Source organism: Microcebus murinus, chromosome 5, assembly GCF_040939455.1.
Source record: "Microcebus murinus isolate Inina chromosome 5, M.murinus_Inina_mat1.0, whole genome shotgun sequence".
Lineage (NCBI taxonomy): Eukaryota > Metazoa > Chordata > Mammalia > Primates > Cheirogaleidae > Microcebus > Microcebus murinus.
In genome coordinates, this window is record NC_134108.1 from 113,227,869 (window position 1) to 113,246,884 (window position 19,016).

Below are 19,016 nucleotides of genomic sequence, written 5' to 3' on the forward strand. Positions count from 1 at the left end.
ATCCATAAATTATTCTTTACTTTGTAATTATTACTGGGCTGTTTGCCTAATGATAACTTTCATCACTCCTATTTATTATTCTGAATTTTGTGAGGAAGAACAGTTCTTTTCCTTCTTTTTATTTATTTTTATTCATATTAAGCAATGCCTTCTAGATATTTATTTTATTCTCTCTTCATTATTTTTATTATTTGTTTTGTTGCTTAATTGCCCCAGATTTGACTAATGGAAACTCCTTTAAGTTGACTGCTGTGAATTTTTTTTTTTTGGCATATTATGAGGGTACAGATTTTAAGGTTTCAATAAATGCCCTTTCCCCTGCTGTGAATTTTTTGATATGTCTTCATCATTTTTGAGCACTTCCTTACTTTCCGGGACCAAACAATATTCCACATGTGTCTTGTATTTTCTCTTTTCTATCTCTGAGATCAACCATCTCTCCAAGGACTGCTGATTCTTCTTATTGGAGAGTGGTACGTTTAGGAAGCAAGATCTGGATGCTAGGTGTGCTCATTGCTAGTGGGGCACCGTTATTTCTAGGTCCTGTCGGCTAGAAGGTATGTAGTATGATATAGTCATATATGCATTCTGTACTTACACGTCTGTATATATTAAACACTGTGAGTTCATACCGATGCCTCCAATTCTAATTCAACACCACAGGCTTCATTCTAGCCTTAACTCTTTTCCCTATTTATAGCTCTTTCCTCCAACATCCAGAATCTGGCTCTCATTATTTACAATATATTTAGTTCATCAAATGTAGGACACACATAAAATAATTTTAGAATTGCAAAATTCTATGAAAAACAAATTTGTTAATTTGCAATGTTTGTGATCAATTCTTTTTGTCTGTGGCCTCAGAGTATCCAGTTAAAGTATTGATTTCCAAAGTGTAGTTCTTTCCTTCTTACTCAGTGTGGTTATGTTGTTCTTTTATAATACTGGTAGGTTCATTTTTGGTTCTGTACTCCAATTTGAACTTTCTATACATCCTCATTAATTAAATCAAGTAATATTGACTATCTAATTAGTTTGGTTTTTGGGTATGTGAAACATTATGATTTGGAGAGTCAAGAGCTATATAAAAATTCAGCTGGCAACAGTGGCTCACACCTGTAATCCTAGCACTCTGTGAGGCTGAGGCAGGGGATTGCTCGAGGTCAAGAGTTTGAGACCAGCCTGAGCAAGAACGAGACCCTGTCTCTACTAAAAATAGAAAGAAATTAGCTGGACAACTAAAAATATATAGAAAAAAGTAGCTGGGCATGGTGACACATACCTGTAATCCAGCTACTTGGGAGGAGGCTAAGCCAGAAGGATCGCTTGAGCTCAGGAGTTTGAGGTTGCTGTGAGCTAGGCTGATGCCACGGCACTCACTCTAGCCTGGGCAACAGAGTGAGACTCTGTCTCAAAAAAAAAAAAAAAAGCTATACACAAATGGATACATAGGGAAGCATTCCTTTTCATCCCTAATACTCTGCTCACATTCTCAATTCTTTCCATACTATTCCCAGCTACTCCCTTTGTGGTCATTCACTTTTCCCACCCTTAATTCCTGGTAACCACTGATCTGTTCTCTATTGTTACAATTTTGCCTTTTACAGAATATTATACAAATGGAATCACATGGCATATAACTTTTGAGCCTGGCTATTTGCACTCACCATAATGCCTTGAAATTCATCCACCTTCTAGAGTGTGTCCATAGTTTGTTCTGCTTTGTTGCTGAGTGGTATTTCATTGTATTGGGTATACCACAATTTGTTTATCCATTTACCCAGTAAATGGGCAGCACATTTGGGTCGTTTTTAGTTTTTGGTAATTATGAATAGAGCTACTATAAACATTTATGTATAGGTTTTGTATGAACATAAGTTTTCATTCCTCTAGTGTGTGGGATTGTAAGGTCATATGGTAAGTATATGTTTAAACTTATAAGAGCTTGTTTTCCACATTGTTTTCCAAATGGCTGCACCATTTTGCATTCCTACAAGCTGTGGATGAGAGTTCTAGATGCCCTGCATTCTTGCTGGCACTTGGCAATGTGAGTTTTTTATATTTTATAATTTTAGCCATTTTAATAGTTATGTGATGCTATGTCATCATGGTCTCAATTTTCATTTCCCTAATAGCTAGTGATGCTAAAAATCTTTGTATGTTCTTTATTTATTTTTTATATTTTTTTTTTGTATGTTCTTTATTTAGATACAAGTCTCTTATCAGATATATGATTTGCAAATATTTTCTCCCATTCTGTGTGTTGTCATTCACTTTCTTGAAGCACCAAAGTTTTAGGTTTTTATAAGGTCCAGTTTATCTGTTTTTTTTTTGTGCTTCTTGTGCCCAATTCAAGGTCACGAAGATTTACCCCATGCTTTCTTCTTTTATAATTTTTGCCCTTATATTTAGATCTTTGATCCATTTTAAGTAAATTTTTGTGTATGGTTTGAGGTAAGGACTCAGTTTCATTCTTTTGCATGTGGCTGCCCAGTTGTCCCAGCACCATTTTTCGAAGACACTTTTCTTTCCCCATTGAAAGATTTTGTCCCTTGTCAAAAATCAATTGACTATAGATACAAGGTTTATTTCCAGACTCTCAATTATATTTTGCTGATCTATATGTGTATCCTTAAGCAGTATCACATTGTCTTGGTTACTGTTTCTTTGTAGTAAGTTTTGAAATAAGGATTTTACTTTTTCACCTGTTATAGGTCTATTCAGATTGTCTGTCTCTGAGTTGGTTTTGATTGTTTGTTTCTAAGGATTTGTCCCTTTCATCTAAGTTTCATCTAATTTTTTGGTGTACAAATTGTTCACAGTATTCAGTCTTAATCTTTATTTTTGTAGGGCCAGTAGTAATATCTCCTCTTTCATTTTTTTTTTTTTTTTGAGACAGAGTCTCGCTTTGTTGCCCAGGCTAGAGTGAGTGCCGTGGCGTCAGCCTAGCTCACAGCAACCTCACACTCCTGGGCTCAGGCAATCCTCCTGCCTCAGCCTCCCAAGTAGCTGGGACTACAGGCATGCGCCACCATGCCCGGCTAATTTTTTTCTATATATATTAGTTGGCCAATTAATTTCTTTCTATTTTTTATATAGTAGAGACGGGGTCTTGCTCTTGCTCAGGCTGGTTTCGAACTCCTGACCTCGAGCAATCCGCCTGCCTCGGCCTCCCAGAGTGCTAGGATTACAGGTGTGAGCCACCCCGCCCGGCCTCCTCTTTCATTTTTAATTCTAGTAATTTGAGTCCTCTTTTTTATTCATGGTCAAATTAGCTAAAGGTTTGTCAATTTTATTGATCTCTTCATTATACTAGATTTTGGTTTCGTTGATTTTTTTCCCATTTTTTTATTCTTGGTTTTATTAATTTCTATTCTAATTCCATTAATGAAGATTTAGTTTCCTCTTCTTTTTATCCAGTGTCTTGTTTTGGAAGTTTAGGTTATTGACATCTTTCTTCTTTTTTATTTTAGGCACTTACAGCTATAAAATTCCTTCTATGTAGTACTTTGCCTGTTTCTCATAAGTTTTGGTATATTGCATTTCTGTTTTCATTTATCTCAGGCCGGCTGTGGTGGTTCATGCCTGTAATCTCAGCACTTTGGGAGGCCAAGGTGGGAGGATTACTTGAGGCCAGAAGTTCAAGATCATTTATCTCAAAGAAATTTATAATTTCCCCTTTCATATTTATTGACCTATTGATTAGTTAGCAGTTTGTTTTTAAATATTCACATATCTGTAAATTTTCCAATTATTCTTCTACTATTAATTTCCAGTTTCATTCCATTGTGTTTAGAGAACATATTTTATGTTATTTCTAATCCTTTTAAATTCATTGAAACTTGTTTTTTGTCTCATATTCTATCTGACAAATATTTCTTTGAATGTGCTTTTGAAAACAATATTCATTCTGCTTTCGTTGATTGTCACGTTCTATAGATGTCACGTTCTATAGATGTCTGTTAGGTCTAGTTGGTAGCCCTTGTTTATTTTTATGCATGATAACATTTTTAAGCATTCTAGTCCCTTATTGATTTTATGTGTAGGCATTCTATTCATTTTTGAAATTGGAATATTTAAGCATCCAAACCTTCTTATTTTTAGAGGTGGGATCTCAGCCTCTTTCCCAGCCAAGAGTACAGTGGTACGATCATAGCTCACTGCCACCTAGAAATTGTAGGTTCAAGTGGTCTTCTTGCCTCAGCCTCCTGAGTAGTTAGGACTATAGGTATGTGCCACCATACTTGGCTGATTTTTTAAAAAATATTTTATAGAGACAGGGTCTCACTATGTTGCCCAGGCTTGTCTCCAACTCTTGGCCTCAAGCAGTCCCCCTGCCTTAGCCTCCCAAAGTGCTAGGATTACATGCATGAGCCACTGTACCCATCCAGTGGGTATAAATACTATTTTTAAATTGTCCAATTTCTCTCTTCCTATTAGTTTTTGCTTCATATATTTTGGGGCTCTGTTCTTAGGTGCATATATGTTTATGATTGTTATATCTTCTTGATGAATTGATCTTTTTAATGATAATATGTTTCTCTTTGTCTCTAGTAGCAACTTTTGTCTAAAGTCTATTTTGTGTGGCCTCCATCTTTCTTGAGATTACTTTTTGCATGATATATTTTTTCATCCTTTTACTCTAAGTCTATTTGCATCTGTGACTCTAAAATGTGTGTTATGTAGGCACCATATAGTTGGCCCATTAAAAAATTATTCTGCCAATCTCTGCTTTTTTTCTTTTCTTTTTAGTTTCTGAGTAGTAATTGCATATAGTTATGGAATACAGAGTGATATTTTGATACAGGTATACAATGTGGAGTGACTAAATCAGGGTAATTAGCATATCTATCACCTCAACTATTTATTATTTATTTGTGTTGGGAACATTCAAAATTCTCTCGTCTAGCTTTTTGAAAACATACAATAAGTTATTGTTAACTATATTTATCCTACAGTGCTATAGAATACAAGAACCTATTCTTCCTATCTAGCTATAATTTTGTATCCATTAACCAATCTCTTCCTATCCTTCTCCCTTTCTCCTACCCTTCCCAGCCTCTAAAGACTACAATTCTACTTTACTTTTATGAATTCAACCTTTTTAAGCTCCCACATGAGTGAGAACATGCAATATTTATCTTTCTGTACCTGCTTATTTCACTTAACATGATGCCCTTCAGTTTTATTCATGATGCCATGAGTGACAGGATTTCATTCTTTTTATGTCTCTTTCTTTTAATTGGATTGTTTAATCTATTACATTTAATGTAATTACTAATAAGATAGGATTTCTGTCTGCCATTTTACTATTTGTTTTCTATAAATATTGTCTTTTATATTGCTCTATTCCATCATTACTGCCTTCTTTTGTGTTAATAGATATTTTGAAAGCCGAGGTCTCAAACCAGTTTAATGAAATACAATGCCACACCCTCACTTGAACTATTTCTTTACCTATTCTACTGCAACTTATGTTTTCCATTAGAAATTTAAAGTTTTAGGTTTTACATTTATGTCTGTGATCCACTTTGAGTCCATTTTGGATATAGTGGGAGGTGTGGATATCCATTTGTTCGAGGACCATTTGTGGAAAACATTATACCTTCTCCACTGAATTGGCTTTGCACCTTTGTCAAAAATCAGTTGTTTATGTCTGTGGGGTTCTACATCTGCACTCTCTACTTTGTTTCATTTACATATTTGTGTGTCTTTTTTAATTTCAGCATATTATGGGGGTACAAATGTTAAGGTTACATATATTGCCCTTGCCTCCCCTCCTCCCTCGAGTCAGAGCTTCAAGCATGTCCATCACACATGGTGTGCATCGCACTCACTGTGTATGTAAATACCCATCCTCTCCCCACCATCTGCCCAACACCCGATGTTACTCCTATATGTCCACTTAGGTGTTGATCAGTGAAAGCAATTTGCTGGTGAGTACATGTGGTGTTTGTTTTTCTATTCTTGGGATACTTCACTTAGTAGAATGGGTTCCAGCTCTCTCCAGGAAAATACAAGAGGTGCTAAATCACCGTTGTTTCTTATAGCTGAGTAGTACTCCATGGTACACATATACCACATTTTATTAATCCACTCATGTATTGATGGGCACTTGGGTTGTTTCCATATCTTTGCAATTGTGAATTGTGCTGCTATAAACATTCGTGTGCAGGTGTCTTTTTTATAAAGTGTCTTTTGTTCTTTTGGGTAGATGTCCAGTAATGGGATTGCTGGATCAAATGGTAGATCCACTTGTATTGCTTTAAGGTATCTCCATATTGCTTTCCACAGAGGTTGAACTAGTTTGCAGTCCCAATTTTTTTAGTGTTTCATTTAATTCTCTTATCATTTCTTTTACTATACTTTTTGAGTTATTTTCTTAATCTTGCTTCACCCTTCACAATTAGCATCTTAATTTATAAGTCTAGTTGGATTAATACTAATTTAATTTCAATAGCATGTAAAAACTTTGCTGCCATATAGTTCCATATCCTCCTGCTTCTTTGTGTTTTTATTGCCATACAATTCACATCTTTATACATCGTATGCTTATCAATACATATTTATAATTATTAATTAATGCATTTGTCTTTTGAATCACATAAGTGAAAAAACTGGCAAACAAAAAATACATTTATGCTGTCTTTTATATTTATCAATGTATTTACCTTTACTGGTGTTCTTTATTTATTCATGTAGATTCGAGTTACTGTCAAGTGTCCTTTCCCTCTAGCCTTGAGGACTACTTTTAGCATTTCCTATAGGGCAGTTTAGTAGTAACAACTTCTCTCTGTTTTTGTTTATCTGAAAATAAATTTAATTTCAAGTTCATTTTTGAGAGATAGTTTTGCTGGTATTAGAATTATTTACTGACAGTATTTTTCTTTTAGTACTTTAAATATGTCATTCCACTGCCTCCTGCCTCCTTGATTTTTCATGAGAAATTTGTAACTCTCACTGAGAATCTTTTGTACGTGATAAGTTGCTTCCCTTTTGTTGGTTTCAAGATTTTTTCTTTGCCTTTTGACTGATTATATTTCTACATGTGGATCTCTTTGAATGTATTTTACTTGAAGTTTCTCAAGTTTTGTGGAAGTATAGGTTAATGTTTTTCATCAAAGTTAGAAATTTTTTAGCCATTATTTTAAAAAATATTCTTTCTGTCCCTTTCTCTCTAGCCTCTCATTCTGAAAATTCCCTTATGTGTGTTTTAGTCCACGTGATGATGATTCACAGGTCTCTGAACTTCTGTTCATTTTTCTTCTTTCATTTTTCTTTCCATTCCTTAGACTGAATAATTTCAATTGACTTATCCTTGACTTTACTGATTAGTTCTTCTGCCTGCTCAAATCCATTGTTGAGTCTATCTAGTAAACTTTTCATTTCAGTGATTGTATTTATCAATGTCTGACTTTCTGTTTGTTTGTTGTTATTTTTAAATTAACTGCACACAATGGCTCATGCCATAATCCCAGCTCTTTTGGAGACAAAGGTAGGAGGACAGCTTGAGGCCAGGAGTTTGAAACCAGCTGGCAACATAGTGAGACCCAGTTTCTACAAAATATAAAAGAAATTAGCTAGGCATGGTGGGGTGCACCTGTAGTCTCAGCCACTCAGAAGGTTGAGGCAGGAGGATCGCTTGAGCTTAGGAGTTTGAGGTTGCTGTGAGCTGTGACCGCACCACTGCATTTCAGCCTGGGTAATAGAGCAAGACTCTGTCTCTATAAAGAAAATTATCTCCTTGTTGATATTTTCCATTTGGTAGGATAACATTATTATATATTTCTTTATTTCTTTTGACATGATTTCCTTTAGTTCTTTGAACATATTTAGAATAGTTCATCTCATATCTTCATCTAGTAAGTTCAATGTCTGGTCTTCTTTAGAGATAGTTTCTACTGATACTGATTTTCCTGTGCATAGGCCTTACTTTATTGTTTCTTTGCATGTCATAGTTTTGTTGTTGTTGTTGAAAACTTGACATTTAAAATAATAGAACATGGCAACTCTGGAAGTCATATTTTTCCTGTCCCCAGGTTTGTTGTTGTTGCTCATTGTTTGTTTGTTTAGTGAGTTTTTTGAAGCCTCTATAAAATTTATATTCTTTGTTTTATGTGGTCATTTAAATGTTTGCTTGGTTAGCTCAGTGTCCAGCTAATGATTGGACAAATATTTCCTTAGATGCGTGGAAGTAATAAGTCTCTCAGTATATGTAGAGGTTCTGTGTGCTTGTTGGGACATATCTTCAAAACAGAGCCAAGCAGTTTACAACTCTTTCTTAGCCTTTACTTCCTACCCGCATAGCGCCTCAGACTGAGTAAGGGTTGGAGCTTAGGGCCCTCTCAGGTCTGCTCCGAGTATAGCACACAACCACTGGCATGTCGAGGCCTCTGCCTGCATGTGGCCTTCTGCATTTTCTGCAGTATACTGGAGTTTTTCAAGATCTTTTATGGATATTTCATTCCTTGACATTTCTTTTTTTTTTTTCTGCTTCGTTTCTTTTTATTTTTATTTCGGCATATTATGGGGGTACAGATTTTAAGGTTTCAATAAATGCCCTTTCCCCTGTCCCCCCACAAGTCTGAGTTTCCAGCATGACCATCCCCCAGATGGTGCACATCTCACTCATTATGTATGTATACATCCACCCTCCGCGTCCCTGCCGAATACCCTATTACTGTAGTACCTCTGTGTCCACTTAGGTGCTCCTCAGTTAATACCAGTTTGCTGGTGAATATATGTGGTGATTGTTTTTCCATTCTTGGGGTACTTCACTTAGTAGTATGAGTTCCAGCTCTAACCAGGAAATATAAGATGTGCTATATCACCATTGTTTCTTAGAGCTGAATAGTACTCCATGGTATACATATACCACATTTTATTAATCCATTCTTGGATTGATGGGCACTTGGGCTGTTTCCACAGCCTTGCAATTATGAATTGTGCTGCTATAAACATTCGAGTGCAAGTGTCTTTTTTGTAGAGTGTCATTGGATCTTTTGGGTAGATGCCCAGCAATGGGATTGCTGGATCAAATGGAAGATTCACTTGTATTGCTTTAAGGTATCTCCATATTGCTTTCCACAGAGGTTGAACTAGTTTGCAGTCCCACCAGCAGTGTAGGAGTGTTCCTCTCTCTCCGCATCCACGCCAGCATTTGTTATTTGGAGACTTTTTGATAAAGGCCATTCTCATTGGAGTTAAGTGATATCTCATTATAGTTTTGATTTGCATTTCTCTGATGATTAGAGATGATGAGCATTTTTTCATAAGTTTGTTGGCCATTCTTCTGTCTTCTTTAGAAAAGTTTCTGTTCAAGTCCTTTGCCCACTTTTTAATAGGGTTATTTGATTTTTTCTTGCTAATTTTCGAGAGTTCTAAGTATATTCTAGTTATCAGCCCTTTATCGGATATGTAGGATGCAAAAATTTTCTCCCATTCTGTAGGTTGTCTGTTTACTTTCATGACTGTTTCTTTGGCTGTGCAGAAGCTTTTTAGTTTCATCATGCCCCATTTATTTATTTTTGTTGCTGCTTTTATTGCCTTTGGGGACTTCTTCATAAACTTTTTGCCTAGGCTGATGTCTAGGAGAGTGTTTACAACATTTTCCTCTAGAATTCTAATAGTTTCATACCATAGGTTTAAGTCTGTTATCCACCGTGAGTTGATTTTTGTGAGAGGTGAAAGGTGTGGGTCCTGCTTTAGCCTTCTACAAGTGGCTATCCAGTTTTCCCAGCACCATTTATTGAAAAGGGATTCTTTTCCCCAGCATATGTTTTTGTCTACTTTGTCAAAGATTAGATGGCTATATGAGGATGGTTTTATATCAGGATTCTCACATCTGTTCCACTGGTCAATATTCCTATTTTTGTGCCAATACCAGATTGTTTTAATTACTACAGCTTTGTAGTATAGTTTGATATCTGGCATATTAATACATCCCATTTTGTTTTTGTTGCCTAGAATTGCTCTTGATATTCGGGGTCTTCTTTGGTTCCATACAAAGTGTAAAATTAGTTTTTCTATATCTGTCAAGAATGCTGATGGGATTTTAATAGGTATTGCATTGAATCTGTAGATCAGTTTGGGTAGTATATACATTTTAATGATGTTGAGTCTGCCGATCCAGGAGCATGGAATGGATTTCCATCTGTTTACATCCTCTGCTATTTCCTTCCTCAGTGTTTCATAGTTCTCACTGTAGAGGTCTTTTACCTCCTTGGTTAAGTATACTCCTAGGTACTTTAATTTCTTTGTTGCTATTGCGAAGGGAATTGAGTATTTGATTTGTTTCTCAAATAGATTGTTGTTAGCGTATATGAATGCCTCTGATTTCTGTGTCCTCTTTCTGTATCCTGAGACTTTACTAAATTCATTGATCAGTTCCAGGAGTTTCTTGGTTGAATCTTTGGGGTTTTCTAAATATAATATCATATCATCAGCAAGGAGTGAAAGTTTGATCTCTTCTGCCCATATTTTGATACCTTTAATTCCACTTTCCTGTCTGATTGCTGTAGCCAGGATTTCCAGCACTATGTTGAATAGAAGTGGAGATAGTGGGAAGCCTTGTCTGGTTCCAGTTCTAAGTGGGAATGCTTTCAGTGTTTCTCCATTCAGTATGATGATGGTCATGAGCCTGTCATATATGGCTTGTATCATTTTAGGTATGTCCATTCTGTGCCTATTTTCTTAAGTGTTCGTATCATGAAGGGGTGTTGAATTTTGTCAAAAGGTTTTTCTGCATCTATTGAAAGAATCATGTGGTCTTTGTTTTTGCTTCCGTTTATGTGGTGAATTGCATTTATAGATTGACATATGTTGAACCATCCCTGCATCCCTGGGATGAAGCCCACTTGGTCGTGATGGATTATTTTTTTGATAATTGTCTGGATTTGGTTAGCTAAGATTTTGTTGAAAATTTTTGCATGTATATTCATTAGGGATATTGGTCTGTAGTTTTCTTTTTTTGTTGCATCCTTTCCTGGTTTTGGTATCAGGGCAATATTCACTTCATAAAAGGTGTCTGAGAGGTTTCCGTTCTTCTCAATGTTGTGGAATAGTTTCTGCAAGACAGGTACTAGTTCTTCTTTGTAAGTGTGGTAAAATTCGGGTGTGAAGCCATCTGGACCGGGACTTTTCTTTTTAGGGAGATTTTTAATTGCTGTTTCTATTTCAGCTGTTGAGATTGGTCTGTTCAGGGAATCTACTTCTTCCTGGTTGAGCCTAGGGAGGCTGTGTGTTTCTAGAAATTTGTCCATTTCCTCCACATTTTCCAGTTTGTGTGCATAAAGATTTTTGTAGTACTCATAAATTATATCTTGCATCTCTTTGGGATCAGTTGTGATATCTCCTTTTTTGTTCCTGATGGAGCTTATTAGAGATTTCTCTTTTCTTGTTTTCATTAGCTTATCCAGTGGCGTGTCTATTTTGTTTATTTTTTTTAAAAGAACCAACTTTTTGTTTTGTTAATCTCATGAATAGCTTCCCTGTTTTCAATTTCGTTTAGTTCTGACTTGATCTTGTTGATTTCACTCCTTCTGCTGGGTTTGGGGCTGGTCTGTTCTTCTTTTTCCAGCTCTTTGTGTCGTTTCATTAGATTGTCTATTTGTGATCTTTTTGTCTTTTGGTTATAGGCATTTATGGAGAAAAACTTTCCTTTCAGAACTGCTTTAGCTGTGTCCCAGAGGATTTGATAACTTGTCTCTCCATTGTCATTTTCTTCATAGAATTTTTTAATTTCCATCTTGATTTCTTCATTTACGAAAAAATCATTTGGTAGGAGGTTGTTTAATTTCCACGTTTTTGTGTAGAAATGTGAGTTTCTGTTAGGGTTCATTTCTATTTTCATTCCACTGTGATCTGAGAAGATACATGGTATGATTTCTATTTTTTTAAATTTCTTGAGGTTTACTTTGTGTCCTATGATATGGTCAATCTTACAAAACATCCCGTGTGCTGATGAGAAGAAGGTATATTTAGTGGATTTTGGGTAGAATGTTCTGTAAATGTCAGTCAGATCCAATTGTTCTAGAGTTTTGTTTAAGTCCATTATTTCTTTTTAAATTTTCTGTTTGAAGGATCTATCTCACGCCATCAGTGGGGTGTGGAAATCTCTGGTGATTGTAGAGTTGCTATTAATCCATTTGCTTAGCTCCAGTAAGGTTTACTTTATGAATCTGGGTGCACCTAAGTTGGGTGCATGTATATTTAAAGTTGTTATCTCTTCTTGTTGAAGTGTGCCCTTCATCATTATATAATGACCCTCTTTGTGTTTCACTACTTTTGTTGGTTTAAAAACTAAATCGTCTGAAATTAGAACTGCCACGCCAGCCTTCTTTTGGCTTCCATTTCCTTGGAATACTGATCTCTCCCCATTTATTTTTAGTCTATATGCATCCTTGCAAGTTAGATGTGTTTCCTGAAGACAGCATATACTTGGCCTGTATTTTCTTATCCATTCAGCCAGCCTATGTCTCTTGAGTAGAGTTTAAGGCATTCACATTTATTGAGAGAACTGATAGGTAAGGTAGACTACTGTTCATTCTGTTGGGTTGGATGTTGTTGCTACGATTTCTGTCTTGAGGCATTGTAATATCTGGCCTTTAATCTTTGGGTTTTGGTTGGTTTTATATTCGTGGGTTATTATTATGATGTTCCATGCTTAACGCTGTTTTGAGTGCTTCTTGTAGGGCTGGTCTCGTCTTGGTGAATTCTCAGAGCCTTTGCTTGTCTGAGAATGTCTTTATTTCTCCTTCATATATGAAGCTTAGTTTTGCAGGGAATAAGATTCTAGGCTGGGCATTGTTTTGTTTCAGAAGAGTGAGAATGGGGCCCCCGTCTCTCCTTGCTTGTAATGTCTCAGTAGAGAAGTCTGGTGTTATTCAAATTGGCTTTCCCTTGTATGTTACTTGGTTCTTTCATCTTACAGCTCTTAGAAGGTCCTCTTTAGTTGATATTTTGGTCAGTCTGATGACTGCATTTCGTGATGTCTTCCAGTTTGCATTGAATCTCCCAGGGGTCCTCTGAGCTTCTTGAACTTGTATACCAAGATTTTGAACAAGGCCTGAGAAATTTTCCTTTAGTATATCTTCAAATAGCTTGTCCAATCCGTGAGTGTTGTCTTCTTCCCCTTCTGGTAACCCTATGACCCTCACATTAGGTTTCTTCATATAATCCCACATCTCTTGTAGGCTTGGTTCTTTTCTCTTGTTTCTGTGCTCTATCTCTGTGATGGTTTTATCTAGTTGGAGGGTGTTATCTTCAAGCTCTGAGATTCTTTCTTCTGTTTGATCTACCCTGTTCTTGAGACTTTCCACTATATTTTGTAGTTCCCTGAATTGATTCTTCATTTTCTGGAGTTCGGTTAAACTTTTCTTCATTGTGTCTATTTCTTTAGTGAACTTTTTTTCCAGATCCTGGAGGCTTTTTGTTGTTTCTTTGTGTTGGTTATTGAGTTGTTCTTGCAGGTCGGTGAGTGTTCCTATGATCCACAGAGGAAATTCCTCTTCTGTCATTTTGGTTGCCTGATTTTGGTTGGTGCCCATTTCTAGGGGGCTGGTGCTCCTCTTTGGGGGTGTGTTTTCCCTTTGGTTCTTCATATTTCATGAGTTCGTTTGCTGATTTCTTCCCATGTCGATCAGTTGTTGTTTCTTTTCTTTAGGTTTTTGTTTGGGTATTCACACGCCTTGTTTAGTTTCTGAGCTGGTGTCTGTGGGTGAGATTCAACTACTCCGTTTATAATGAGACAATAGGTGTCGTGAAAAGGCTGTGCAGGATGCTCTCCCTGTCAGTAGGTGGCGCTTGCTGGGAGGAACAGACTACGCTGTTGTTTTTATGTCCTGTTATCAGCTCTTGTTTCTGTAGAGAGAACTCTAGTGCCTCACGTGGTGGGTGGGGCCCTGAACTTCCAGGTGTGTCCTTTTCTCCCCCTCAGTGAGGGCTGGTCTAGGAGAGAGTCTTGGTGGAGCTGGGTTGGGTAAGCCTGCCCTCAGGCACAACCAATGCTGTTAGCAGGGGTCAAAGTTCTGTTCTCTGCTTCCAGGCAAATCTGACAGGGAGGGGTTGGAATGGCCCTGCTCAGTCAGAGAGTCTGCTTGTGGGGGTGGGGCTGTCTGAGACCTGCAGTCTGGAGGGGGCCTGGCCTCTTTCCACCCTCCCCAACTCTGGGGCTACTCCTGGGCCTCTGCCAGCAGGCCAGACCACACTCCACCAGGCCTCCCCTGGCTGTGCTGCCGGCGGGGAGGTTCCCTGTGCAGGAACGCCACCTTGGCTGGGTGCACAGCCTCCCTTTGGGGGGAGGGTTGCCCTCTAGGACGCTGATCTGCCCCTGAAGGCACACACACCTCAGTTGGCTGTTCACTAATATCCCTTCTGTGCCCCAGGCAATGTGAGGCCTCCGTGCACAGGATGTGGTCTGCAGGTCTGACCTCTGGGTCCCAGAGTTCAAACTATATCCCCACCAGGGAGAGGAGTGCCAGTCCCAATTCACCCACAGGGAGCCCACGCTGGGTCTATGTCTCTCCACCTCAGGGTCTGCCCCACCTCCAGGGATCGCCTTGCCAGCAGCACCTGGGAGGGCTGGCGGGCAGGGAGCTCACAGTCTGAGTACCCCTTAGTCAGCTGTAGGGCCCCAAAAGGGAAGGTCCCGTTCCCTGTAGGTGCCTCCGGCTGTTGGCTATATTGTCTCTCTGGGCAGTCTCGGGTAGGGTCGGGGAAGCGGAGGAGGAGGCAATATGGCGTCTGCCGCGAGGTACAGGTCTGTGCACACAGAGCTGCCCTGAGGGAGTTGGGAGCCTGGTGCCGTGTCCGCTACTGGCTTAGCACTCACTGGCAGTGGCCATCGCTGGGCTGGTGTCCACAGGTCTCTCCACTCACTGCGAGCCCACCAGCAGTCCAGGATGCAGGGGAGGGAAAATGGCCGATCCACCTACAGTTCCCACTGGTCTCCGTGCTGCTCTGGGGGTCTCAGCTTCCAGTTCTCCTCCGTGACCTCCTCCTGTGGAGTCTCTTGTGGTCTCAGGTACTCCTCCTTCCGACCCTCATCTGATGTATGCTCGTCTTCTTGCTTCTTTCTTCTAATTTCTGCTAGAATCTGTCTTTTCTGCAGAGACACTCTGTCTGGCGGTGTTTCTCATCCGCCATCTTCTCTACCCCCCTCCGACATTTCTTTTAAATTTCTTGGTTAGCCTATGTTAATGATAAACTATGTGCATCTAAAGATGGTTCCTATCTTTACCAGGCAAATCAGTCAGGCCTCGCCTTTTCCTTTTTTCTCATGAGTGTGTGCCACAGTCATCACATAGTCCCAAATGTTGTCTATGGCCACAGACAGCCATCATGTTCAATAATTATCTATGATTCTTTTCGCTACTATCCCCAGGGAAAAGGTTTTCTCTGGGCTATTATCTTATGGAACTGGCAAGGGGAAGACCATACACCCTGAAAGTGTATGGTCCTCATCATGACAGCTCATGACGAGGAGCTGCCTATGTTTTAGAGGGAGCCAGGTGATAAGGGGCAGAGACCTCATCCAGGCATGGCTTAAAGAAAAGAAGTTATGGTAATTATGGCATCAGGAAGGACAATTAACTTCTAGGCATGTTGCTACATTGAAGATGACTACCCAGGAGTAGAGTGATACTGGAGGAAAAAGCAGTTCATTTTCTTCTGGCTCATGTTCAGCAACCAGGGTGTCCAGATACTCGATGACAGGAAGTTTTAGTCCAAGAGACAGGAGTTATATGGGATCTGTATTGTGTACTTACCTGATAGCAACAAAGTCCCCACCAAAACATCCCTTTACAAAGATTATATAATGTTTTCCCTTGTTTTCTGCATTCCTTAGTGGAGAAGAGAAGAAATGCTACAAAATAATAAACTAAAATGGAAAACTTTTCCCCCTAATATTTCACTTTTATTTTAGTCTCAAGGAAATTGTTATTCATGACTGTAGTGTGGCAACGCTGTAGATGTTCGAAAGTTTGCAATATTGAAAATCAAAGGGCCAGTATTTTGGTTTTACCAGCCCATTGTGTATATTTGTATAAGATTATGAACTTGCTGAATTTCAATTTCTCCTCCCCTCTTCTGTTACTTGAGAGACAAAAGGAGAAAGAGAAGGTAAAGAAAGATCAATATAAAAATGGGCAAGTGAAGAAAAAGGCCCTTGAGAAGGGAGGAAAGAAGACATGTGCAATGGATTAAATGCTTATATCTTCCCAAAATTCATTTGTTGGAATCCTAACCTTCCAGATGACGGTATTAGGAGATGGGGACTTCTGGGAGTTATTGGTTTAGAAAGAAAGAACCCTCATGACTGGGATTAATGCCCTTGTAAAAGAGACACCAGAAGGCTAGCCAGCCCCTTTTACCATGTGAGGACATAGCAAGAAACCACCACCTGTGAGTCAGAAAGCTGGCCCTCTGTATGCAGAGAATCGGCCCTGATCTTGGACTTCTCAGCCTCCAGAACTGTGAGAAATAAAGTTTTGTTCTTTAAAAGCTACCCAGTTTGTGGTATTTTGTGATAGCAGCACAAATGGTCTAAGACAACATGATAGGTACTAGAAATGAAGATAAAGCGGTAGTGATGACTGTGGCACACACTCATGAGAAACAAGGCAAGGGCGAGGCCTGACTGATTTGCCTGGTAAAGATAGGAACCACCTTTAGATGCACATAGTTTATCATTAACATACAAATAAAAGAAGGAAAAACAAAGGGGCCAACTCCTTGGGTCCTCGTCCCACACACCAAAAGGGGTGGCGCTGAAACAAAAGGGCCAGATGACTACAACACTGTTGTGGGGCATCCCCTTGGTGAGGAGTGAGCTCTAGACCACAGCTAAGTCTCACTGTATTCTGTCTGCAGCTCTGTCCTGAAGGGTGTGGAGCAGAGAGCCTCATGCTCCATCAAAACCTGGGAGGCAACAAGTACCATCTCATAACACCTCCCAAGTCATATCAGAGAGTGACAGGTGGTGTTGAGGCAGGTCCTAATAAGCCTCCTATCCTTGCACATTCCAGCAGGATCGAAAGGCATCCTTCCAAGGCTCAGAATAACTGTGATTCAAGCCTTTGTTTGCATGACCTGTTACAATACTCCAGAATGCTGTGATGGAGTGGTTTCCCTACACTGACATGACACCTGGAGAGAGATTTTATAGCCAGAAATGGGCATGGTGAAGTTAGGGAATCTATAGAAGTGAAGGGAGTAAAAACAGGATGAAGAAGAGAGGAAATATTAAGAATTGACAGTGACAGGCATGGTAATGTTTAAATGTCTTATGGAGTGATCTACCTCCTCTTAAGCTAATTTATTTCTCTCTCTGCCTCTCCCTCTCCTTTTCCCTGTCATAGATACCACATAGTCACACTGTGACCTACTGCAGTGGCTTAGTTGTGTGTAGAAGAGGGAGTGGCCTGGGAAAATCGTTATTTTTACAAATCATGAAGTGACTCTTTTCAATTTAGAAAGCACATTAAGCATCTCTCCCTCAGTTCTCCCTGGAGTCCCCATCTTTCCCCAGCAGCCTGCTGAATGCCCTCTTCACCTCCTTGTTCCTCAGGGTGTATATGAGAGGGTTAAGAGAAGGAGCACCCACTGCATAGAAGAGACCAAAGAACTTGCCCCTCTCTTGGGCATAGGGATTTTTGGGCTGCAGGTAGACAGCAATGACTGAGCTGTAGAAGAGGATGACAATGGTGAGATGGGAAGAGCAGGTTCCAAAAGCTTCCCTCCTCCCTTTTGCAGAATTAATCCTCAGCACTGCCTGGGCAATGGCGACATAAGAGGCAAGGATGAGGCTGAGGGGCACAATCAAGATCAGGACACTGGCAACAGCCATCTGGATCTCATTGTAGGATGTGTCCCCACAGGAGAGTTGGATTAGAGAAGGGACCTCACAGACAAAATCATCCACTTGCCGGTGGGGGCAGAAGGGCAGGCGGAGGGTGGGTGGTGTCTGAATCACTGATTCCACCAGCCCAATGACCCAGGCCACAGATGCCAGCTGCCGGCACAGGCGGGGCTGGATGATGGTGGTGTAGTGGAGGGGCTGGCAGACAGCCACATAGCGGTCAAAGGCCATCACCGACAGGAGGATGCACTCAGTGGTCCCCAGGGACAGGAAGATGAAGAGCTGGACAGAGCAGCCCAGGAAGCTGATGGTCTTCTTTGGGCCCCAGAGGTTGACCAGCATCTGGGGGACACAGCTGGTGGTGAAGCAGAGGTCCAAGAAGGAGAGGTTGGAGAGGAAAAAGTACATTGGAGAGTGGAGCCTGGGGTCCAGCACAGACAGCGTGATGATGAGTGTGTTTCCCACAAGGGCCAGGAGGTAGGAAGTTGAGATGACCAGGAAGAGAATCTTTTCCAGCCCTGGGTGTTCAGAGAAGCCCAGAAGGAGGAAGCCCTCTGGGGAGCTTTGGTTGCCCATGGGCTGCTCTTGTCTAGACCTGGAGGGATGAGGCTGTCAGACCAGTGTGACTCAATGTGTTTTATCACAACTCACCCTGTTTGGTTGTGAGGTCACACTAAGGAGATGTTTCTCTTCTATCTCTGGTCACCCAGCCTCCCTCCCCAGGCACATCAGCAGCCAGCAGCTTCTCTTCTATTCCTGGTGGTCAAATCTGGGCTAGTGGGAGTGAGGAAACCACAGAAGTGCTGGACAATGGTTGGATCTTCACACAGGTGCTTTGACTTTCTGGTTGAGGGCAAACAAAGCTGATGTAAAATGTGGATCCATTAATTACTCTTTATTAACCCTACAATAAATTATTGAGTTCTGTTGTGAATACTGCAGCAGTGCTGAATATTCTATTAAGTATATCCAGAAAGAACTAGCAAAGAAGTTCTTTTGTTACAATTTCCCTATCATACATATCTATTAAGGGTTGTTTTCTACTCCAGGGCATAAATTTCCTAGAATTATTCATGTTTTATATATGTCATTCTTGTTTGTAGGGGAGCTAACCAGAGACAAATGCATAAATTAAGGAGGAAATATTTCCTTTGTG

General features: G+C 39.7%; 1 protein-coding gene across 1 annotated transcript; it reads right to left on the minus strand.

Annotated features, from left to right (window-relative positions):
• Positions 1-17,497: 17,497 nt before the first annotated feature.
• LOC105868937 (olfactory receptor 2H2) lies at positions 17,498-18,436 on the minus strand. The gene has a single exon (XM_012760358.3). It carries the CDS (start codon positions 18,434-18,436, stop codon positions 17,498-17,500), a length of 939 nt encoding a protein of 312 aa, XP_012615812.3.
• Between the last annotated feature and the right edge of the window lie 580 nt (positions 18,437-19,016).

Bases quoted from the DNA above. Each gene is read 5' to 3' on its own strand.
- LOC105868937 (XM_012760358.3), bottom strand. From the start codon at position 18,436: ATGGGCAACCAAAGCTCCCCAGAGGGCTTCCTCCTTCTGGGCTTCTCT.